Here is a 24434-nt window from a genome sequence, read left to right as displayed (position 1 = left end):
ATAATATATGCTTGATATCATTTTGTGATCAAAACCCTGTATCAAAGCAAGTTCATGTCACAAAAGTATCGGTACAGATGGGAAGAATTACATGCATATTGTTAATACAAGGTTCTACTGCAGAACTCTGCAGAAGGGTGACCGAAGTTTTACAGCAAAGGTATTTAAGCAAAAGCCACGATTTGTGCCTAGGAGATCCCTGAGGAATTACGGTGAACTAGAGACATCTCCTGGCCATGTGATGAATCAACACTGCTGGAAAAAAATCATCTCTGTCATGTGAGTTTTGGGCCATCCATAAATTAGACACACTTCATGTTGTGTTCACAGCCATTTAAATTTGAGAACCTCTAATTCCTTCTCACTTTAAATTTTAAATGCATTCACTTAATTTCATCTTAAAGCAATGGATTTGTCAGAACCAAGTAAGTGACATTTGTTCCTGCAACACTACGAAGTGCTTATTGTTAACCACAAAATCTCTCTTAACCACCCTGATGGTGCTGGGCCATCGCTCTGGAGCAGACCCCAAACTGCCTCCTGTCCCAGCAACCACCCGGCTTTCATGGGCAGCACCTGGAACAAAGAGCTGGGGGATTTCTGCACGTCAGTTCTCTGAGCCTCCATGAAAACTCACGGGTATTTATCGAGCTAGGATCAGGTTTAATTAAAGATAACTCTGAAATACCATTTTACACATTACCTAGATTTCTCCATTGCTTTGGAGGGTTAAGCCCACTCTTACTCTTCTAGTCTCAGGTTCACAGAGCCAAGTGTAATGACGCATTGCACTTCTGAAGACAAAGATCATTACAGCCACAGTCCAGCAGTGCAATTAGCAAGCACACACAATCTAGGGTTAACAACACCTGACAAAATTGCTTAAATAAAGCAAAAGGAACATAAAGCTCTTTGCTCGCTAAGAACACAACTATTTCTGCCTGTCAAAAAAGCCAAGGCAAGCAAATTTGAAATAATTTGCACTCTCTCCCCCTCCCCCCCCCCCCCAATAATCTGCCCTATTCTTGTAGGTTGGGTCATGACAACAGGTCTGCTCGTTACAATAATCTTTTTGACATGTTTGGTAACTACCTTCCCACACAACACAGCAGAACTTCCTACTTCCTCTGATCTTCCCATGTTTCGCTTTGGTGGTGTGAAGATTAAAGCTTATCCAATTAGCCACCCACCGCCTCCGCCAAGTTAATCACGTAAATCTTTGAAACCGTCACAGAGCAGTGGAGTGTGCGGATAGCTTTTGATTATAGGAGCAGATTTAACTAATTATGAGGCTTAGCAATGTGCCCAAGTATAAAAGATGATGGGGTTTAAAATCAGGGGGCTATGTCATTGCTTAACAAGTGAGGGCTTATCTTTCAGAAGGCATTGTTTCACCGATAATTCCTATAAAACTTCCCGAGTAACTTAGATTAGTCAACCAGTGCTTACTTTAGACCAAGGCCACACAGCAAGGCTTACGGCTTTAGAAGACTGATCAGCACGACTGAATTTTAAACAAAACCTGGGTCATACGACAATCGGTTGCAGGATCACTTGAGCATCCCCTTAAGGATACAGTTGTACAGTAGAAGTCTTTGAAGCGCTCCGAGCACCTCTGCTCAGCTCCACAGGTCAGCCCCCGCAGAGAAGGCAGGTATTCTCTCACTTACGGTTTAACTGCTCACACCGGCAGGCAGGGAATTTTAGGAAGCTCCGAGCTAGTAAATCAAACAACAAGTATGATGTTTTAACTTAACTTACAGAACTTTTAACTTACAGAACAAAAGCTCTCCTCCCTGAAAAAACAAACAGGAGACACAGCATGAGGACGAGCTCTTCTGAGTGCCCCCGGCACCTTCCCAAACGGGGCTGTCCCCAGAAGACCCAAGGAGACCTGAGGCCCACGGGACAGGCAGCGCTGGCACCGTGAGCAAGAAGGAAGCAGCACCTCTCATATGCACAGGGACGCTGTGCTGCTCACCACCACTTTTCTACAGCCCCACCGACTGCTCCCCCCAGCTTTAAAAACCACAAACTCCCTGCCAGCTACACGGCTAGCAGCACACCCGGAGGGCACGGCTGCTCTGCGGCACCTCCCAGCCCCCTGATTCCTGCCCACGACGCTGGTGGGGCAGCTCCTGGCTGGCAGGGCAGAAGGGCAGCTCCAGCTCGTGCAGACAGCGGGCACCCACCAGGGAGCAGCACCACGCTGGGCGAGGGCAGAGTGGGACCCACACACGTAGCTGGGCACCAGCACGCCCGCTCAGGCTGGACGGGGTGCTCCTGCAGCAGGAGCATCCCCAGGGACAGGGACCTTCACGACACGGCTCACACCCATGTTTTAATTCCCTGGGACTTCACTTTTCCATGCAGACCTCAAGACATGTACCCCAGGGAACACTTCCATGACAGTGAGCTCTCAGGTACCACCACCCTCCTTCTACACCAGCCCTTCTTATGCTGCGGTGGCCACAGCAGAGCCACGCACCCCGCAGGACAGTTGCTCAGCAGAAGAGAGCAGTGGGATCCCACAGCCCACTCACACTCCTCTGGGATGAGAACTACAACAAGGACTCCGGTAAGCCTGCACCAGAACACCCTGGGAGTGATGCTGGTGCAGGAGCAACCTCGGGCAGGGCACTTCAGGGAGCTTTGAGCAAACTCAGGAGGCAAAATGTAAAGCAAGCAGCTCAGCCTGGAAAGCTGCCCTCCTACTGACAACTCTTCCTGAGGCTAACGAGCATTAACCACTAATAAAAGGCAAGCAGGCACAACCTGGAGCACAATGCCTAAAAGTGTGGGGTTTGACTTACCTTCCTCTGTTGTGTTTAGATACAGAGAAATCTCTGCAAAAAACAGCATCTCTTTGCAGCTCCTTACAGATCCATGTGCGTACGGCGTTCCCATAACCACAGTCAGGCTGACCTCAGCGAGGACCTTGGAGAGCCGCTGGGATGCTGAGCACAGACCAAACCGCGGGAAGGCTGCACACCTTCCTGGCACCTTCCTGGCATTTCACACGGACCCAAACCCCCCGGGTTTTGTGCACAGCGGTGCACAGGGCGCTGCTGCTCGTGGTCACACCTGCACACGCTGCCACCCAGGGAGCGCCTCCAGGTGACGAGTGCTCTGCAGGGAGAAGACCCAAGCACAGAGACACAATGCAGTGGACGAGAGCAACGCTGGGACAATTAGAAGCATTTTTTCTTGTAACTACATGGCCAAAGACGTATTAATCCTGGAAAATCCTGCCCCAGGCCCTTGATTTGATCCCATGACTCAGGCATCAGCACTCTCAAGCATCGGTTTCTGAGTGGACAATTTGCCTCTTCTTCCACCCTTTTGAGAAACTTTTTCATTGATCTTCTTAGACATCAGGCTAATTGCATCTGATGTCAGAAGACACTAAAAAGCTTCCAACAGCAGAAAGATATGTTAAAGGCACGTCAAAAATTACTGCTTTTTAATCTCCTTTTCCAAAGGACATCTGCTCCTCCATAAGCAAGAGCCAGATTCTCAAAAGCTTTTAAACACCTAGCGGCTCATGGACTAACATCAGGCACTTGATGCCCATTTGGCATAAGGCAAAACATCAGTTTGGATTAAGACCTAAATACCTTACATTCGACAGAAAAGTATTTAAACAGAAAAAATACTGGACGTGGCATTAACGCACGACCAAAAAAAAAAATAAGAAAAAGACTGTGGACTCTTCCAGAAGTTATTTAGGGTAGTTATTACTTAAGATGCTTTGTGTCTCATGGCCATTAAAAATTTCTGCATTTTGAGAAATTCAAAGAAATCAAAAAGGAATGTTAAGGCACACACAACTTTAATTTACTCACTGGTGATCTGCAAACAGTCCCACACACTGACTCCCTGGTCAGACAGGAGGAGGAATATTCTTGATTCCTTTGCCTCCACAGATGTATTTTGATATTGTTTCATTTCCAGAAAGTAACGTTTGTAGTTGCTTTTTCCACTTCTCCCTTTCAAATGATATGAAATCACTGGCATTCCTGCTTCTCTTAAGTCTCTGTTATGGTACCTGCACATATCTCTTTCGAAGGAGAAAAGAGGGGAGACGATTCTGAAATTGCCAATTGAAACCCAATTACAGAAAGCCTGAGTGACCCTACTCAGGCAGAGTCACGCAAACAGTGCAATTTTCTCTTGGAAAATTCCAGTTGCATCTTAATTAAGGCCGACAACGCCGGAAGGGAAACTAACGTTATCCCAAAGCAATATAGCGTCCTGCCCTGTGTTCTGGCCCAAGTTGTCAGTTAGGATAAATACCAAGAGCATTAAGACCACTGTACTTCACAATCAGAAATAGCTTTACAGCAGTTTTCAAAGGATGTAAAACTCACTGAATGGTGACCGAACATAAACGAAGATTAATTCTAGCAAAACCTTCACAATTACAGGCCATGGGGACAATAAATATGTGATCAGTGGTGCAAGAAGGTTAATGAAAAGAAAGACTGCTGGAAAGAAAACGACTTCTGAAAATTTGTGCTGTCACATCAGAGATGGATTAGATACGGAAAACCAATACAAAACCAGAGAAAAGTGTCACTGTTAGAACTTAATCAAACAACACGTGCTGATTTTTCTAATGCAGTGGCTAAAGCTTTCCGACTCAAAAATTTCAGCCTTCAGACACCGTGGCCTTTGCAACCCAACGCAGGCTGTTCCAGGAGGCTGTAACCACTTCAGGGAAACCAACTGCTGCAAACAGCAGCCTAACCCTGCCAGGCACTGCTGTCTTCTGTCCCTGCAAGCCACAGGGCACGCAGGGGGCACAAACTCCTTCCTGACCGACCCACCTGCAGCCTGCCTCATGCAAGGGAAAGGTCTGACTTCCTGGCACGACACTCGGGTGCTGGCTACATCTCTGCCCATACCACTGAAAGCCAGACCTACAAGGGAGAACACGGCAGGGGTGTGAATTCACCAGCCAGAGAATAGTTGGCATAGTTTTATCCATTTTTAATTAAAGAAGTTAAAAGAGAACTATTAAATTTCGAGCCTTGCAACACTAGAAAATAAGCACTGTCTCTGATGTTATCTTATGCTGGAAAATACTGGTTTCCCTGATCATTTCTAATGGAGCATGAAATTATCATGGGATTTTGGTATTTTCCTCCTGTCTGCCTCAACACCTTCATGCCAGGGCAGCTCGAGGTTCAGCCCTGGCCCTGCCAGCTCCGCAGCCTGCAGGGACTCCTCTCACTCTAGGCCAATTTTCCAGCAGGCACATCAGTTTATGCACTGCTCAGAGCAGACGGGAGCCTTCTCATGCCCCCAGCCCCTGCAGAAACGTTGCCCACTCGGGATTTTACCAGTGTCAGTTGTCTCGGCGTCGGATGTAAAAGCCATCATCGATGCACCACCTGGATTTGCACCGCACCCCAGGAAATGCCAAAGCCACTGAGGAATTAGTGGGTGGGGTGAGACCAAATCCCCCCGTTTCTGCACCTGTCGCAGGTGCTGCACTGCCAGCGTGCAGGTACACAAAGCTGGCCAACCTCAGGGCAAAATGCCTGCTTTGGACGTACCGAACACCCCGCCGGAGAACAAAAGCAAGGAGAAACCAACCTCTGCACCACGGCGCTGAACAGACCCTCAAGGAACGTGCACATGGTAACTTCTCTACAGCCACACCCAACAGAATACAGAACACTAGGTCAGTGACACTTTGGAGCAGGTACAGCAGTTACTCAAGGAACACTAAGTAAGGAGGCTGGAAAAAAGATCTGGTTTTCAGCAGGAACATTCAGACACAACACCCACATTGCTACCCAGGTTTTTAGCCTAGGACAGCACCAAAACTGTGTCCGCCCTTTCCAAGGGACTGGTTTTCAATGAATATCAGCAAAAATGTTAAAAAACGTGAGGATTTAAAAACACGTGACATTTTACTCTGTCCCAAGACCAAGAGCTGACAAATTGCAAAAAGGTGAAAAACTCACGAGGGCTCTAAGGCGCTGCCTCACAGAAGCACCTTCACACGTGGATGTTTAAAAGGCAGAGCTGTGCATTTGCCAGAACAGGTCCAGTGAATACAGCACATTAGAAAGCGCCTGACATTTAGAAGCACAAGCTAAAATTAACAAAACCCCACAAACATCTGCATTACACGTCTGTACTGCAGAGGTTTCCCCCTGCAACCCTTCAGCGGCAGGTCTCACTGCACCGCGGGTCAGAGAGGTGAGGACGAGCTGCTCAGCCACGCTGTAGGGAAAAGTTGGGAAGAGTAACACAATTACCTGCACAGGGATTCAGCTAAAACTGTAACTCCTACACACAGCAGTACTTAACCATGCCCCTGGACTCAGGACACAGGTCAGTCAGACTCTTCCACCGTGGGGCTTTTAATTTTTTTGCACAAATGCTGACTCAGGCCTCACAGAGATCAAAGCATATCCCCCAGTGAATCATCAGGATTTTATCCCTAGACAAACCACATCAATTCTGACTGATTCCATTCAGAGCCCTAATACTGTGCTAAGGTAGCATTTGCTTGCGAAGGAAGAAGGAAATGACAGCTGCATTTTGTAGACTGTAGCCTGGCTACCAACTGAGGAACAAGATTTATTTATTGCTACCACTCTTCTCCTCTCCTTCCAGCACCAGCTAATTCATTAATCAATTTAAACACGTGTCAAAGAAAAAGGAGTCTCATATTAATATCAGCTTTCGCAGACAAAGAGGCAGAAGAGACGGAGGCTGGTTAGCAGCACTTTCAGCCTTTATGCATTTGCCTGGTTAGCACGTGTGCAGTGCCAGGCTGAACTCAGCATACACCTTTCCTCCTGACCTGTGGGGATGTCACTGGAAACACAACAGGGGGAAAAGAAGAGGAACAAGACGAAAAGAGAGGCTGTGAAAAGCTCTTTGCTCTATGCTCTTTGAAGTGGGAAAGTGTAATGAATTCACAGGAATCTGCTGCTCAGCAAACACACACACTGTTACTTTGCTATTTCAGGGAGACACGAAAGCTCAGATGTGCAGTAGCTGCAAGGAGTTCCTCAGCAAGACACACACGGGCTTACACAGAAAACAAAGCTACCAAAAACTGAGAAGTACACCCAAAGGTAGCAAATACACCCAAGTGGAATTCCTCAGCTGGAAGCTGGTGTTGAAAGATAAAACTCAGAAGTCCATTGATAGGTTGCGAGAACCAACTCATCCTTCTCTATTCCAGTGCACACGGAGTTTACAGGCCTGCAAGCTGCAGCAACCACATTAAAAGATGTCTCGTGTACAGCTCTTGCTACCGAAGCATGTAACAGCTCAGTGGTTTGTATGTTAGGGACACAGCATCTGTGTGACTCCCACCAAACCCAGCTCACAGGATGCCAACTGTTTATTTGGACAAGAGGCCTGAGGCTCACACTTCAAGGGAAGGCTCTCCTTTTCCTCCTGATCAGAGGGACGACCCCAGTTGGATTATTTCTAAGAACACATTAGGGACGGCAGCTCCAAGTCATTCCAATAAAAAGAGGCTATGTAGGGCCTGCATAAGGAGAGCACAAATTGCAGGCTATTATCCGTAATTATTTTTCCCAGCTGTGAAGGAACTCACTGAAGGCACAAAAATAATTCAGACTGCTTTTTCCACTCAAAGACAAGCTCTTCAATATTCATGCACTAGGAAAAAAGATTAAGAATAGAAGGTGAGTTTTACAGACAAAGCTCTTCCCTCTTTTCTCAGGGATATTTCAGTCAGCCCCCTTGCTGAACCACCCCCCCAGAAGTACAGTCACATTTCTTTTCCAATAACACATCGCTCTGTGCTGTTCTGACATGCCAAAATAGAAATTAAGATGTAGCGTTCTATTTGACAGGCCTCACTGACTGCTGCAAAATATGATCTTTGGGGACTTGTCAACAGTTCTCCTACAAGTCACAGAGAGCTGGTGGCACCGTCAGCCCAGCTCAGTGATCTCTCAGTTTGCTGTTGCCTCTTCCAAGCAGCTCTGCACTCCCTTGTCCTCCTCAGCTTTGGCAGGCATTAATGACATTGTTGCTAAAAAAAGCACAGGATTTCCAAGCGAATGGAAGCGCACGTGGCTACAGGTGAATGAACTCCATGGATCACTTCACAGCTCTGGACAAACCCAACACGAGTCACGCTGCTCACTTAAGGCAGCAGTGTCATACCTTGTCACATCTGGCTCCGGGCCTTCGTTCCTGTAAGACGCCTCAAGTTGCTTCTGCCGCGTGACAAGTTCATCCACCAAATTCTGCCTCCTGTCCCCCTCCATCTGGGTGCTAATGAGACCTGGTTAAGGACCAAGCTTAAAACACTGGAAAACTTTCATATATAAAATAAAGCATTCCATACATTCTTAAAATAAATCTGACCTCCTGATCATGAAAATAACTACAATGCTATTTCAGCTCAAGGAACACCCACCAGGAGAGGTGCTACATCTCTGGATGACACCTGCTTTTATTAAAAACTCCCCTCCAAAGTTTACCAACCTCAAAGACGAGGATTCATAGTGACCGCAGTGTGATATTCAGCTCATCATCTAGCACAGTCAGTGAAAGCGGGGGGCTTTTTACTGCCAAATCAGTTGAAGTGTTAAGAATCCTACATCCAATATCGTTCTGCTTTCATTTACTACTAAAAAGCAGCTGGCCCGCTCCGCAACACTGGCACCAAGATGTCCCAAGTGCTGTGGCTTTGACAGGTGACATGTGATTACTTTTTTCTTTTTTTCTTTAGAGACTTTCCAAAGGACTACAAGCTCTCTTCCAAGCCCTGCTGCATCGATTATGCAATAGCTGTACTGAGCTGTGTCTGCTTTCTGCCACAGCAGCATTCCTCCGTTCCAAAGCACTCCCTTGGCAGAAAAGTTTAACCCGAGGCCATCAGCACAGCACTCAGCGGGCTCATGCTCTGAAGGGACTTCTGCTACAGTAAGCTTGAAATTAAACATTTGTTCGTTCAGTCCGATCGCTGCCGGACACATCCTCAGGGAGGCGGGCGTGCTTCCCCGAGTCCGAGCATCCCAGAGCCCCAGGGCAGCCGGTACCAGAGGAACCCCCTGTTTCACTCCAAGGCACGTCGACAGCACTCTGAAGGTGCTGGGCTCCTTCAGCCACTGCACGTCAGGGCTGGCACCTCCCTGCCCACACCCTGAGCAAGGTTTCACCCTTCCTTTGTGCACACACTGGCACCCCTGCAGCCAGCGACTGAGACAAGAGAAAAGGTAAAAGGCAGCGTGCTTTCTGTGCTTTCTGCTGGACGAGTGAATTGGGCTCACAAGCCAGCCCACCGCGGCAGCACGGAGCACAGGCAAGATGACGACAGTTGCCTGAGGCGAGGCAGAACATCTTGCTTAGCTCCCTCCCAGCAAGAAGAAAACTAAAACCAGCCTCATGCCTGCAGTACCAGGGATGCTCAGGCTCCCCATTCTTCCTACACTATAGCTGCAATAAAAATATTAAACATCACCACTGGCAAAACTGTAGTGACAAAATCTTCCCGAAGCGGAATGAGGAAGAAGCCCTAACTGCATGGCAGAGCTTCGTTCCAATTCCAGCTTGGTTTTGCACTCTCTCCTACACTGGGGAAGGTCGAGGAGATGTTTCCAGGGATACATTTGGTGCATCGACACATCCCGAAGCAGCAAGTCCCTCAGCTGACTGATCTTCTCCTTGAGATTCTGCAGCGACGATCTGATGAACACATTGAGCTGCAGGGGAAGAAAAAAGAATCGTCGGAATTGTATCTCCACAGCATGCAGCACTATTACATGCAGGTGACAAAAAAATTAACTTCAGCTTTACTGGCATGAAAGGCTCCATCCTCAACCACGACAGCCTGCCTCAGAGCAGTTAACTGGGCTGGGCTGCTTACAAAATGAGATAAAAAGTACAAATTTCACAACCACGCTTCTAATGCATTGGTGCTGTTTCATATGGTGAGCTTTCTTTTAAGTCTTTATAAACAGGCTCCTTTATGGGCAAAGTATTTCAGCACATTTTAATATTTTCCAGTCCTCCCCTCTGATCTTTAATACAAATACGGGCGCCAGCTCCTTCTGCCACTGGGCGTCTTTCCCATGGTCAGAGGAAGCTCGCTGCAGGTTCAGACACTGCCTCCACTGAACTCTTCCAGACTTTATAGGACAGATCCCGAAGACATCCAGCTTTGCCCCATTTCCCTTCTCAGTCCCACCTGTGCCACCTGGCCCTTCCTCACCCTGCCTTGCCCACGGCTCGGCCGTGTCTGCTCTCCCTCAAAGCACAGCTCAGCCCTTCACACTCCCGGCTCCAAGCAGGGCTGAGGCTTGCAGGCACTCTCCTCTTTTCCCCACCCCTTCCCAAGTTAGACTGATGTTGTCCTCTGAATTTTTCCTCCAAAATGGTATTTCTTTTCATTCCAACTGCTCAGAATGCTAGGAAAGGCCATCATGGCTGCAACTAACTACACAGCTCTCCCTAATTATGGCTGTATGTGCTTCTACACACAGCACCAGCCCAAACTGGGCTGCAAAATCACCTGAGACCCTCAGGGCTTTAAGCCCCTCTGACACAGGGGGCCTTGTTCCCAAACACGGTGATGAACGGCAGCAGAACTTTGAGGCAGGCCTGAGAGCACGCAGCCGGAGCGCTGCACAGCCCGCGTGCAGACACAGCTCCAGAGCCACAGCGGGGCACAGATGCTGCTAGGGCTGCCCGGCTCACTGCGTGCCCCCAAGCCCTGCCGTACAAAGGAGGTTTTCCCTTCCCGTGCACGTTTCCTGCACTCACAGGCAGCTACAGAGCGCCGCCTGCAACCAGCACAGCAGCTGCGGGTGTTTGTGGCCGGGCAGGCAGCTCACCTGCAGGCTGCCTCTGCTCCTCCGGCCAGAACTCGTGCTGTTCTAACAAAGGCTTCACTGCCATTAAAGGGGGACAAAAAAAAAAAAAAAAGTAACAAGAAGCCAAGGGAAGTTTTACGAACAGCTCAACAGAGCAGAGTTGGCGGATTTTAAGTGCTGCCTTGAAACCTTTCCCTGGGTTTTTTCCATTGGAAATGTTATGCTCTATTTTTATTTAGCAATAAGCAAGGAGGGGCTTTTTTTAGCCACACTAATGGTCAAACGCTATGGAAATAACAACTCGCTCAGATTCTCCCCGCAAGATAAAGCCCGTCCAAAGTCTTTTACTCCCTTAAACCACCGAGGAGTCACAGAATAAACGCCAGCTCAGCCGCGGATTTCTCAACAGGCGCTTGTGTTGTGGAAACAGCCCCCTGATTGCTGGGGCCGTGTTTGCAGTAGAACCAAGCGCTGCCAGGGAGCCGCCTTCAGCTGCTGCTGGACTGCGGGGACGCTGCGCGGGGGAGCACGGGGCAGGGGCAGGGGCCGGGGCCGGGGCCGGGGCCGGGCAGCGCTGCCCTCACGCAGCTCTCAGCGCGGGGTTTGCACCAAACCCAGCCTCGGGCAGCTGTGGCACAGGGAAGGCTCCGAGCGGCTCCCGCACAGCTTGGTGCTGCTGAACGCCAGCGGGCTGCGGGGATCGGCCCCGGGCACCCGGCGCCCTCCAGACACCGCCCGGTCGCGGGGATGCCGCTGGGGCCCCCCGGGGCACCCCCCCCGCCCCTCAGGCCCCCCCCGTACCTGTGCCGGGCTCTCCCCGCCCCGCTGCCGCCGCTCCCTCTCCCGGATCCTCTCGGCGAGCTCCTGCGCCAGGCGGCAGGCGGCGGCGTGCTGCGACAGCCTGCGGACAGCGACAGGGACGGGAAGGGGATGGGGACAGCGCCTCAGGCTCAGGCTCAGGCCCAGCCCGGTGCCCCCGGTGCCGCCCGGCCCCCCCCGGCCCCGCTCCCCCCCCCCGGTGCTCACCAGGGCTCCGCAGCCATCGCGGCCACCCGGAAGCGCTGCGCTGGCCGCGGCCGTCACGTGACGACGGAGCGCGACGAGGCCCAAACGCCGCCGGCGCCGCCAAACGCTGGGGGGGGTTGCGGGGCAAAGGAGTGCGGAGCGCGCTGCAGAGAGGTGCACGATGCACGCTGCAAAACGCAGAGCTGTACGGTGCAGGAGGGCAGGGTGCAGTGCTGCACGGTGCAGAGGCGCAGGGTGCACGGTGCAGAGGTGCAGGGTGCTGACTTCAAAGGCACAGCTGCAGGCAGAGTTGCATGGGCACACAGTGCAGAGCTGCACGGCTGCACGGTGCACATCGCGCGCTGCACAGGTCGTGGTGCACAGCTGCACGGTGCTTAGTGCAGAGCGCGCAGGTGCACAGTCCAGAGGGCAAAGGAGAGTGCAGAGATACAGAGCTGCAGAGGTGCAGGGTTCAGTGGTGCACAGCGCAGGGTGCACAGTTCAGAGGTGCACGGTGCAGAGCTGCATGGTGCAGGGTGCACACTGCAGAGCTGCACAGTGCGGGGTGCAGAGGTGCACGGTGCGGTGCTGTGGGGCGCATGGTGCATAGTGCACGGTGCACAGTGCGGGGTGCGGAGGCACAGGGAGCAGAGGTGGGGTACACAGGGCATGTGCACAGCGCGCAGTGCACAGCCAAACAGTGCAGATGTGCATGGTGCACAGGTGTGGGCTGCAGCAGGGCAGGGTGTATAGGTGCTGGGTGTGCAGCACGAGGTGCAGAGGTGTCAGGGGGCAGAGCTGCACAGCTCCGTGGTGCTGGCTGTGTGCTCCATGGCGCAGGGTACAGGGGCACAGAGCATGCAGTGCAGGGGTGCAGTTGTGCACAAGGATGTGGTGCAAAGAACACAGCACGGAGCTGCAGGACACACAGCTGTGGCTGTCCCCAGCTGTGCCCCGGCCCTCGGGCTGACAGAACAATGCACACACACCCATCAGGCTGCCCAGTCCTCCTGTCCCCTCGTCCCAGCCATCTCCTCCGCCAGGTGAGATGCTATTCCACCTGTAGCTAGGGTCCCCTTGGAAACCTTTGCAATCCCCTGGGTGCTACCAGGGCATTCGATGCTTTCCCTAAGGCCCGGGGGTCGCCGCTCTCCCCCCTTCCCCAGGACAGGTTCTGCTCACTCAGTGCCGCAGTGTTTGTGCCAGAAACATCGGCAGGGAGGTTTATTTGTATAACGCAATCACTTCCCTCTAATTGCTTCTCGGTTTCATGACGCCAGCCCTTCTGGTGTGCAGGAAGCGCTGCCTCCAGTCAGCACTGCTGAGGAACACAGAAATCCTTCACGTTTCCCGTTTTGCTTGTATGGGGCCACCTACAAGCTCTCAGCCCCAGCCTTGCCCCAGCTGCAGCTCCGCAGAGCACTGCTGCTCTCTGACTGCGCCCCACGCAGCACAGGGCAGCCAGGACGCTGTCAGGGCACCTGGATGTGGCTGCTGCCATCACGTTACCACGGTCTGGATCAAAACGCACTGAAGCCACAGGGCATGCTGTGCTTTGGGGTTTGGAAGAGCAGGATGGGGAACGGCTGGGATGCAGTCAGATGGCAGAGGAAGGGTGGGGACAGCCCCGGTGTCCCCCAGGCTGTGGGGACCCCAAGCTCTGGGGCTGGGCAATGGCAACAAGAGGGCAGTGACCCTGTGGTCAGGAGCTTGTCCCTACCCTTTGCTTCCTCCCCTTGTTCCAGGAGACAGAAGGACAAGAGGAAGCTGTTGTTAAATTCTACTCCGAAGAGAACCAAGCTGCAGGGCCCCACATCTTGGCCGGCTGGCTGGAGCCCAAAGGTGCCATAATCACCTCGAGAAGCCCCATTTGGCCTTCCATAAAAGCCCAAAGTACACCGGGAGGCACAAAAAGAACCAGCTCAGCTCATGGGGCCGCTGCTCAGAGCTCACGGTGTGCCCGGCCCCGGTAACGGCAATGTGACCGAGCTGAGCACCGGCCCCTTCGCTGCCTCGGCCCGGCAGGCCTCAAGCACGGGCTTCCTCGGGACCTGCAGGCTGAGGAAAGAGCCAAGTGCAAAGAGCTGTTAATGTGTTTGTAAGGGTTTTTTTTGCAGCAGCTTGGAGTGGCTGTAGCAGGAGAAAGAGACGCCTGGGATCGGGCAGAGTGCACTGCTGGGAAGCCGTGGCACTGCCCAGTGCTGGCACCCTCAATATTTGGGCTGCGGGGGGCTCCTCGGGGCCCTGCAGTGAGGCCATGCGGGCTCTGGTGTTACAGCAGCCCTCGGCCACACAGGGTTTGGTCTCCTCCTTGCTGCCATCGCTGACGCCAATCCCTGCAGGTACGGGCAGGAGTGCAGGTGCCCTAAAAGCAGTGGCAAGGCAGTGGCAGCGATGATTTGTGGCCCCCATAACACAGGGCTGTCACTGCACCTGCCTCGGTATGGCACGATAATGTGTCACCTTTCTGGACCACTGCAGCCTTGCTCTGGGCACCCCAAGGTCCCCAGGCACCTGAATCCACAAGGGCTGGGCTGTGCAGGCAGCTTGCATGAAACATTTATGGCCTCCAGCTGCGCGGCTCAAGGAGGCGGCGTGGCCTCTACATATTTAATTTTTTCTCCATTAAAAGCAAAGGAAATGGCAGAGCCACATCGCACGGTGCCTAATTCGCTCCCATCTCCTGTCTCCACACAGTCACGGGGGCCGTGGGGTGCTTCAGTCTGACCCAGAGGCAGCGGGAGGCATCTGCTGCTCCAGGAAAAGCACACGGAGAGAGCGCGGCCACCAAGGGCCTGGGCAAAGCAGCAGCACCAGGTTGGGAAGCTGCAGCACCAGGTTTCAACGCAGCCCACTGTCTGTCCGTCCCACCACCACCAGCCTGGCACCCCCAGGTCCCCGCAGCCCCTTGCCCAGCTTCGTCAGGCTAAGCCGTGCCACTTGGGCCGTGTTTTGGCACGTGGAGGCGAGGCTTCATCCACAGAGGTGCCACTCTGTGGGGCAGCGCTCCTGCTCCGCTGCAGGAGCCCCGGTGAGCCCTCAGGGATGCGCTGTGGGTGCAAAGCAGGGGGAAGGAGGCAAGGCAGGGACCAGCAGCAGCTGTTAGCATGAGAGAAAAAAAAATACAATTTCTTAAGGAAAATATAGTGCCTTATTTGCCTTAAAAACTTCCCGCTTTTAAGTGTAGCCCGACCTGTGGGTTCACTGATGGTCACAAGGTCCCTGCATGCTCCTCTCCTTTCAGCTGCTGCAGCTTTTCCTTGAGCCCACAATTTTTTGTAACCCTGCAAAACATTTTGGGGCAAAGTCAATCAATAACAACAGCTTCAAATGAGACAGACTGGAAATGCTGAAGTACAGAAATGTGCTTGGAATTACCACATTTGGGGCTCCACTGAGCGGGGGGGACCCATCTGAACACCCTCTGCCACCGCTGGGGAATGCTGAAGCCTTGTGCCAGGTGCCTGGTGCTGGAAGCACTGGTGCAGCTCAGCCCTGATTCACCCCAAAGAAAGCAGGGTGCTTTGCTGCAGAAAGCTGTGTTTCTCCACCACCAGTTCCTGTTTGCATCGCTGGCTTTGCTTTGTCCCCAGACCCCGAGGTTTCTCCTACAGGTGCTCCCCAAGCGCTGCACGCCGGTGCTGCCCGGCCCCGCGGCACCTGGCAGAAGGGCGTCATTTTGTCCTCGTGGCCCCAGCCTCTTGCTTGTCACCTGGTTCCTGGCACTCGCTGCTCACATGCCTCCACTTCTGCCCCCCCCGAGACCCGCGCAATCCAGCGGGAAGCGGCTGCAGCCCCACTCACCGTGTTTATGCTTCCTCCCGTCAAGGACGGGCGATTGCGCGTCCCTCCCTCGCCCCCTCAGCGCCCTCCCCGCCCGGGAGTGAATGTGAAGATAAAGGTTATCCCTGGGGAAAAATAACCGTGGGGTTTAACGGCCGTGTTGCTGTTTTGATGGCTATCTCATCCCCTCCCCGAATCGGGCACAAAGGGGCGAGCGGGCACGGGGCCGCTCCTCCCCGCGTGCTGTTTACACCAAACACGTGCCCCACGCACACGGGGCGCATTAAAAGCCAGGGCAGCGGCTGCAGCCGGCAGCGGGGCCTCCCCGGAGCAGGTGGATGCTGCAGGTGGGGCTCAGCCTGCCCCGTGCCCCCGGGGGGGCAGCCGGGGGCTTCCCAGCGCAGCCAGAGCAGGGTGACGGGGACGGCGATGGCACCAGCACCACACAAGGTGGGTGAGTGCTGGGGGATGGAGGCAACCCAGGGCACCCAGAGCAATGGGGCTGGGGCAGACCCATGTGCCCAGCCCCACTGACAGACCCAGGGTGTCACCCTGGTGCCAGGCTGGGGACGTGCCCTGGGCTGGGTGCCTGCGGCTGGGTGACTCCGGGTGACACATTTTGGGGTGGTGGTACCCAGGGCTGCCCTCCTGCTGCAAGTACAGGGAGGGTCTGGGAATCGTGGCAGTACCTAGAGGTACAAAGAGCCCTGCTTAAACCCAGCTGTTCATTTGAGCCTGGGTTTTAGGGCTGTAAGTGTGATGGAGCTGGGTGTGTGGCCCTCAGCCTTTTCCAGCCCGTTGGTCTGCCTTGATTCCAGCCCGGCTGCTCAGAGCAGGGAGCCTGCCGGAGCTGGCCCAGGGCTGAGCCTGACCTGGTGCCTGGCCTGACCCAGAGCCAGAGCTGAGCTGAGCCAGCACAGCATGAACAGAGCCGGACCCAGCCTGGGAGCTGTCCCTCACCGTGCCACCGTGCTGCCACCTCTGCGTGACGTGTGTGGCTGGGGCTGTGATGTCCCCGCGTGTCCCCTTGGGTCCAAAGTGGAGAGCTGGCTCTGTGCAAATCCTCAGACAGGGAGCTGAGACTCATCCAGCCCTGCTTAACCGAGCACATCCAGCACCATGCACTAGGAATTAATGTGTGTGTAATCAACTTCATGCTGCCAATTAATAACTGCTCTGCACAAACCCCCCAGTGGAAACGTGCGGGCTTCGGGGCTGAGCTCCACGGGAACCCCGAGGAAAATGCCCCTGGTTTCTCCCTAGGAGGAGCTCAAACTCTGCTCTTGTGAGCTCGCAGCCAACTGCGGGCACCAATTCCCACCTCCAAGAGGCTGCTCAGACGTTCTCCAGCCCTCGCCCCTCGTTGCCTGGCTGGGGACTCACCGGGTGCGTGGGGACGCGGGGAGCAGGGGCCGTGTTGCCGGCTGTCCCTGCCCCTCTGGCTGAACCCTCTCCTCGCACACTGCTGCAGCTCAGGCACCCAAGCAGCCAGGGGCAGTTTATTCTGCTCCATCCATGCTCAAAGCGCCTGGTCCTGGACATCACCTCCTGCTCTGCCCTCGGGATGGGACGTTGTCCCTATTGGCCCCACTGCCCGTTGGGTCCCCCCAAGCTGCCGACCAGCGCGGGGCTCTCAGCGATGCCCCAGGGCTGGCTCCTGGCTGGTGGTGGTGTAACGCTGCTGTTCTGTGGCTGTGCCCGTGGGACAGGGACAGGGGCAGGGACAGTCCCTGCATCCTGCAGCTCCCCAGCACAGCCGGTCACACCTGGGGAGGCAGGAGCTGTGCGAGGGGTGCAGAGCCCCATCCTGCTCTGGGTTCCCCAAAGGGACCAGCTGATGCCACCGGACCGGTGTGAGGGCAAAGCCAGCAGCTCAGCCTCCTGAAACCCTCCCCTGTGTGGGGGGGAGAGCAGCAGCTGAAATACCAGAAGGTGCTGTAGGATTTCAGTGCAGTGTCAGGCAGGGTGAAACGCTGTCACTGTTGCGGTGAAGCGTGTCGGATAAAAGGTCTTTGTCCCACAGGGATGCTTGGCTCGTCTCCAGTCACCGTCGTGATCACGTCGGAGGCTGACACCTGGGACATCGACACCGCCTCCTCCTGTCTGGGCTGCGGACAGTTTGTGGACTGGGACAGGATGCCAGAGCCGGAGCAGCCGGCCAATATCCCCAGGGACATCCTCACCCAGCCCCCCAAGGAGCTGAAGAGGCTGCTGAGAGAGGGCTGCCTGGCGGCGAGCCGTGCCCTGAGAGCTCAGGTGTACCACCGGCTGTGCCAGCAGGTCGCCTGCCGCCTCGTCACGCCCGACGCTCCCGTCTACAGGGACGTGGCCAGCCGGCTTTTTGGGAAGCACAGCGCGAGCTCCCACCCTCTGCCCGACTTCCTGGAGGGGTGCTCCATGCCCACGTACTGCCTCAGCCCGGACGGGGTCACCGCCATGAAGAAGATCCTCATCTGCATCGGCAACCTTTTCCCCGACATCACCTACAGCCCCATCCTGCCCTCGCTGGTGGCTCTGCTGCTGCACTACAGCGAGGATGAAGCTCAGTGCTTCGAGAACATCTCTCGCCTCATCGCCAGCAACGCCCCCCACACCAGCTACATTGACCAGTCCTTCCTGGCCCACCGGGCCTCCTGCATGACTTTTGGGGATCTGGCCAACAAGCACTGCCCGGCAGCTCACAAACTGATAGCCAGCTCCTCCGAGAACGTCTTTGAGGTCTACTCCGAATGGCTGTCGTGGCTCTTCCACGACCTCCCCTTCGACTACGCCATCCGTGTGTTTGACGTCTACCTGCTGGAGGGGCAGAAGGTCCTCTACCGCATCGCCCTGGCCCTGCTGAAGCAGTACAGGCTCTCGGTGGCCTCCCCCGAGCTGGAGGGGGCCGACATCAAGGCGGACCTGCAGGCTTTCGTGCAGAACATTGCCGAGCACACGACTGTTGACAAACTCCTGGAGAGAGCGTTTGGCATCCGGCTGTTCTCCCGCAAGGAAATCTGGCTCCTCCAGATGGCCAACAGGAAAGCGCTGATGGAGCGGGGCATAACCATGGTGCAGAGCAGGTAAGAAGCCTGTCTGCTTGCCGGCGTGGGCAGATGGTGCTCTGGGGCAAAGCAGACAAACCCCGAAGTACAGCGGAAATAGAGCACGGGGGGAGCTCCAGGCATCTCCCTTGGCTTTGGCTGTGCCGGGTGCCCCATGGCAGCAGCGGCGTGCAGGCACCCTGGCTCGGCACCCACGGGCATCCCCCTCGCAGGCAGTCCTTCCACCTGGCCGTGGACATGCAGACCTTCAGCTCCGGCACGGTAACGGCTCAGGAGATGCGCATCATCTGGTCCTGGATCCCCGAGCGCTTCTCCCTCTCCCCCCCGCTGCTGCTCTTCTCCACCTCGGAAGACGGGTGCAGCCTGCAGAGGTGAGCGCGACCTGCCCGGTGGCTGGGGTCGGGTCAGATGGGATGGGCATAAAATTGCGTAAAGGCTGCCGATGTAGAAATGCAACAACTGTGGGACACGTCTGGGGTCTTCTGGGGGCACTGTGGGTTTGTTTCAACACCCTGGGTGCAGCCTGGGCAGTGCTGGCTGCGGGGAAGACTTCTCGTAGCAGCACATCACACTGCAAGGCCATGGCAGGGATTTGGGTTGGGGCAGACCGTGCTTGGGTGCCCTCTGCTATGGGGAACACATCAAACCCCCCAGAACCAAGCCAGGAGAGCCCAAGTGCCACGGGCAATGCCCAAACCTGCTGCAAGCAGAGGGACCACTCAGGGCCATCTGTGCCCCCCAGTTCTCCAGGGGTGTTAATGGTGGGGCTGCAATATTACTGCCCATGTCGGCACCACGAGCGTGCCCCCCAGCCCGTGAGGGGCGAGTGGAGTCCCACAGCTCCGTGCCCACGTGGTCACGGCTGCGTGCTCATGGTCTGACCACACCAACCCAGCCTCCCTGTGTGCCCCCCAGGTTTTACTCCTGCTGCGAGGGTTACGAACCCACGGTGCTGCTCATAAAGACAACGGAGGGGGAGGTAAGTGTCTCCCGAGCAGGGGCTGTGCCGGGGTGGTGCGGGGAAGGAGGGCGGTTGTCTCCCTGCCCACCAATGTTGGCTCCATCACGGTGTCTGCGGGGCACCAGCACCAAGAGCTGCCCTAGACACTGGTTAAAGGGGGCACGTGGGGGTAAAGAGGAGCCCGTGAGATGGAGAGGCCACGAGAGAGAAGTTTTTATTGGAAATTTAGGCTAAATCGTGAAGCCTTCGCTAGGCAGACTTTCCTCAAGTCAGCAGATGCTCTGCCTGAGCAGGGACTTGCTTTCAACGCGCTAAATGCCAGGAGCTCTTCTTGATTGCAAGAGCAGCAGCACGAGGGAAGTGGAAGTGAAATAAGGACAGCTCTTACGGTATCTGAAAGTCATAAAATAGCTGCAGAAATACCTGAGCCAGGCCTTTCCCTGGGGACTCTGAGAGTGGCTCATAAACCCATATTTTATCCTTGCACTCTTCATCAAGCAGCAGAGGCAAGTTCTGCAAATTGCCCAGGCATCCCGAGGATTTATTGGCCACCGAGCCCTGATCTCCCACACCAGGCACTTGAGTGCGGTGAGGAGATAAACGCTGCGGTCCCTGGGGCCTGCTGCGGGCAGGGAAAGGTGACTTATTCAACCTCATTTCCTATGTTTTAGCTCGTTTTCTTCCCGATATCGTGCCAAGGAGAGGCAGAGCACTTGCTGAGCAGCACACCCCAGCGATGGCCTCAATGGAGGCTGCTGCCGGGGGTCCTGGTGCTCGCCCCAGCCCTGCTCCCCGTGACAGCTCCCTGTGCTCTCTCCCAAAGGTGTGCGGGGCGTTTCTGTCCTCTGACTGGAGTGAAAGGAAGAAGAATGGGGCGACATCAGGCTTTTTTGGGACAGGGGAGTGCTTCGTGTTCACTGTAAGTCACATTTTATTTATGGGTTTATGCTTCTGAGCTCGTATGTCTTTGCTTTTTTCTTTATTTGTCTAAGGCATGGTGGCACCGAGCTGCTTCCTTTGCAGTCCCACCACCACCTCTGAGCCCTGGCAGGAGGCAGCAGCACAGAGATTGCTGTGCTGGACTACAAAAAATGGAGAACTAACTTCGGGAGCATCCTAAAGGGATGACAGCGGGGCAATGCATGTGGCAGGGAAGGTTTCTGCGCCATCCCTCCTCTGCCCCAGCACACAGCGTGTGGTCCCCAACCCGCCTGGCCAGGCAGCAATGGAGAGATGCCCCCAAGGCCGGGGCTCACCGGGTTTCTCCTCCTTTCCAGGTGCGCCCCGAGATGGAGAGGTACGAGTGGGTGTTCATCAAGAAGCCAGAACTGGCCAAAGCTGTGCCACGCTCGCGCCAGCGGTCACCTTCTCCTGGTCCCATGTCCCTGCTCAGCTCCTCCCCGGACGGCCGTGGCACCAGCTCCAACCACCTCGCCGTGCCCACGCCGCAGCGGAAAGGCCGTCTGTCCCCATTCCTGGCCATCAGGCATTTCCTCCTGCCTTCCAAAACAGCCTCCATGTTCATGTCCGGCTCTCGGGAAGGGATCATTATCGGTAATTACCTAATGGCAGGCACCCCGCCCAGCATGCTGCTACTTTGGCTAAAAAGAGCTCTCCCCCAGGTTCAAATCTGAGCTGCCCATGCAGGCAAAGACCTCCTTCTTAGGGGAGAAGTCAGGGAAGATGAAGTCAGCCCCAACTTCTCCAAGTTAGCAAGAGAGTACAGGGCTGCACAGGGAAAATGATGCTCCTTCTGGGAGCCCCATATCCCAAACCTCCCAGCCAGGTTGTTGCCCTTGGGGCTGCCGTGCCCATCCTGGCCCTTTCCTCTGCTTCATGCAGGACTGAGAGGACATGCAGGAGGGGAACAGCTCGAGGAAGGGCTGGGCATGGCCCCACAATCTGTCTGTGACAGCTCTGCAGCGTGGCCGCAGTAAATGGAGCAGGGAGCTGGGCATGATCTGAGACCTGGCCAGTGTCTCTGCTCAGGCAGTGAGGGGTGAGCACGGATCCCAACCCTCTGGCATGATTTTGCAGGTGGAGGAGGAGGCCAAGCTCTGTCCCTCGACGCCGACCTGCTCTGGGGGCGCACAGAGCACTGCGAGACCTTTGACAACCCTCCGCTCTGCCAGGAGAACTTCAGGGTGCAGCTCTTGGAGGTGTGGGGCTTCCAAAACACCTAGGTCCTATGGGGCCGGCCCCTCACTGCACCTCCTGCCAAGAATGGGACCCCCACGGCACCAGCTGCGGCCCGGCCTGGCCGCTACAGTCTCCACTGGCAGCATCTGCTGGCCGTCCACACTGTCCCCAGCCGTGGTGGCGTGGAGAGGGCCATGGGGTGCCACGAATGGGACCGCAGGGACACACGAGGTCCCCTGCCGCAGCTCAGCCCCAGCCTGCTCCACCAGCTCTGTTCCTGCTCTGGGTGTTGGAGGGGAAGGGAGCCGGCTCGCTGCTTGCTGCCCGCCCCTGGCCTCTCTGTGGTTTGGGGCTCTGCAGCAAAGCCGCGATACCACAGCACAGGCAGCCTGGGGGAATCCTGAGTCTAGACAAAATCCAGCAGCAAGGTGCAAAGTTCACCAGGACAATCCACACCCCACTTCTCACCCCAAGCCCAGCCCTCAAGACGTGTGCAGGATTTTTGTAGTACCAGAGGTTCCCAGGTTTCATCTGGGACCGGGCACCGATCACCATCCAACATGGTGCAAAAGGCTGTTTGTGGTTGAAATTGCTGACTGGAGATCAGCAAAGTGCTGCCTGGTGCTTTTGTGCCTGCAGCCCACCACAAGCCCCCCAGCAGTGCACCTGCCTTGTCATGTTTCCATTACACTGAAGGCCCATATTAGCAGCCAAGAGTTGATGTAAGATTGCAAGCGGTTAATATAAGCTTTAATTAACACGCCCTGATTGAATGGGTCCAGATAACACATGTGCCATTTTGAAATATGAAATGTGAACATGTAGGTGTTGGTAGGTAAGCCGGTGCAAGGAGGGTTGTGAACTATCAAGAGGTCATTCTGGCTGCAGGATGAGAGCACATCTCCCGTGTCCCAACACTTTCCATTTGTGGTTTTATCTTTCATGGATGCCATTTCCTGAGCTATTCAGGGCAGGAGTTGTCACTGCCATGGTGCTGGTGGGTCCAGCGATGCCAGGAGGATGTGGGGAGGAGCGGGCAGTGGCAGCAAGCTCCCACCGTGGTCAGTTACACAGCAGGCTTAGGAATTGCTTGTAGCCTTCGTTATGTATCCTAGTAAGATAACGAGGTGAGGTGCAGGTCCCTGCTGCCCCACACCTGCCTTTGCTCACAGAGCTCAAATGAAACACAGCAGAGCTGCTCTCGCCCTTGATTTAAAGAGCTCTGCTAATTGTTCCTCAGTATTTCTTGCTTTCTGTGATCATGTACCAGACTGCTTTCTGTCCAGCACAAAGTTGCCCTTGGGAGTCCCTCTTTCTTTCCACAAAGCAGTTTTCCCCCTGCACCCAGAGATGCACAGGACGCACACGATGCCTGCAAACGCAAAGCCCTTCCTTCGCAATCCAGTCTGGCCTCTCAGCAGCTGCTGGCTCAGGCTTCACCATCTTGCTTGTAAAGGGCAAGAAGGTCCTGTCCAACGTATTAAAATACCAGTGACTGGGATCGTTCTGTGTGGGACACAGGGGTATTTGATGCAGTGGAAAAGCCTGCGGGTCCCTGTGACGCTGTACGCGCCGGTACCTGAGCTGCCTGCTGCTGCCAGCTGTAAAGCACGATGAGCGGCAGCGTGCTTATTACATTCACCGCCTGTCATCTGACGAGTGTCTTTGCCGTTTTTTAAAATGACGCTAGAGTACTTTCTTCTCTACACTTTATTCCATTACCGTGTAAAGTTCAAAACTCTTAGAGAATTAAAGGAAAAAAAACAAAAAAAAACAAAAAAAAAAAACATGCAGAGAGCAGAGGGGCCTGGAAGCTCAGGGGACTTGTAATGGGATATAAAGAGGTCTTTCATCTGCATTGTGCTGGCACTTGACTGCAGTAAGGTCAGCAGGGAGCAAACTGCTGCTCTCTGATGGCTGCTTGGTGGCCCAGGAGAAACACGGAGACGGACGAGTGGCACCACCAACTTTACAGGTGCCCAAGCGCTGGCACAGGCTGCCCAAAGAGGCTGTGCGGTCTCCTCCGGAGATATTGGGAACCACCTGGGTGCCGTCCTGTGTGAGGTGCTCGGGGTGCCCTGCTGGAGCTGGGGGTCCGACCAGCTGCTCCCAGTGCTTTCATCTCTCGGGGTCATTCTGTGATTGCCCGGCACGGCTTGGGGCGACTGAACCCTGGAGGTGACAGCACCCGGGCACTGCGGCTGGAAATGGGGAGCGGGAGGGAGCAGCTGGGTGGCCCCGAGGGACCAGGATCCCCCCGAGGGACCAGGATCCCCCCGAGGGGCCGGGATCCCCCCGAGCGGCCGGGATCCCTCTGTGGAGCCCGGCCCTGCCCTGCCGAGCCCTGCCCGGCGCCGTTGCCATGGCGGCCGCGGCTCCGGCGTGAGGCGATGGCGGCGCCCGAGGGCAGGGAGGCGGCGGGGCTGGAGCTGCGGGCGGCCATCGGCTTCAACGGTACCGGGGCCGCCTGAGGGCTGCGGGGCGCCCGGGGTGGGGGGAGTCTGGGGGCTGGGGGAAGCGTGGGGGCAGCTGGTAAGGTCTTGGGGGGCACCGTGGGGGCAGCTGGAGGGGCTATGGGGGCAGCTGGGGGGGCTGGGGGGCATCCTGGGGGCAACTGGAGGGGCTATGGGGAGCTATGGGGGCAGTTGGGGCTTATGGGGCACCATCGGGACAACTGCA

At 55.2% G+C, this 24434-nt stretch overlaps 2 protein-coding genes across 3 annotated transcripts in view; one reads left to right on the top strand and one right to left on the bottom strand.

Moving 5' to 3' along the window:
- STX8 (syntaxin 8) overlaps positions 1 to 11884 on the bottom strand; it is a 96441-nt gene extending 84557 nt beyond the window's left edge. Inside the window, exons 1-4 of the mRNA XM_082775184.1 lie at positions 11850 to 11884; positions 11625 to 11724; positions 9619 to 9713; positions 8170 to 8280 (exon numbers count right to left, since the gene is read on the bottom strand). Coding sequence (XP_082631310.1) covers positions 8170 to 8280; positions 9619 to 9713; positions 11625 to 11724; positions 11850 to 11866 — 323 coding nt within the window. The 5' untranslated portion in view covers positions 11867 to 11884. The remainder of the gene's footprint in view (positions 1 to 8169; positions 8281 to 9618; positions 9714 to 11624; positions 11725 to 11849) is intronic.
- A 4048-nt stretch (positions 11885 to 15932) lies between these two features.
- On the top strand, positions 15933 to 23411 carry LOC309885247 (TBC1 domain family member 24-like). Of its 2 annotated transcripts, none has more exons than XM_082774990.1 (7): positions 15933 to 16061; positions 17635 to 18673; positions 18868 to 19026; positions 19571 to 19634; positions 20440 to 20535; positions 20894 to 21170; positions 21654 to 23411. In XM_082774990.1, exons 1-7 carry the CDS (start codon positions 15950 to 15952, stop codon positions 21797 to 21799), a joined length of 1893 nt encoding a protein of 630 aa, XP_082631116.1. In that variant the 5' UTR covers positions 15933 to 15949; the 3' UTR covers positions 21800 to 23411. The 2 variants fall into 2 exon arrangements, with proteins under 2 accessions (XP_082631116.1, XP_082631117.1); XM_082774991.1 differs by having other exon boundaries at positions 15949 to 16065.
- The last annotated feature ends 1023 nt before the right edge of the window (positions 23412 to 24434 follow it).

This window comes from Aythya marila (genome assembly GCF_965140915.1).
Source record: "Aythya marila genome assembly, chromosome: 18".
Lineage (NCBI taxonomy): Eukaryota > Metazoa > Chordata > Aves > Anseriformes > Anatidae > Aythya > Aythya marila.
This window is presented reverse-complemented; position numbering and strand designations above follow the sequence as displayed.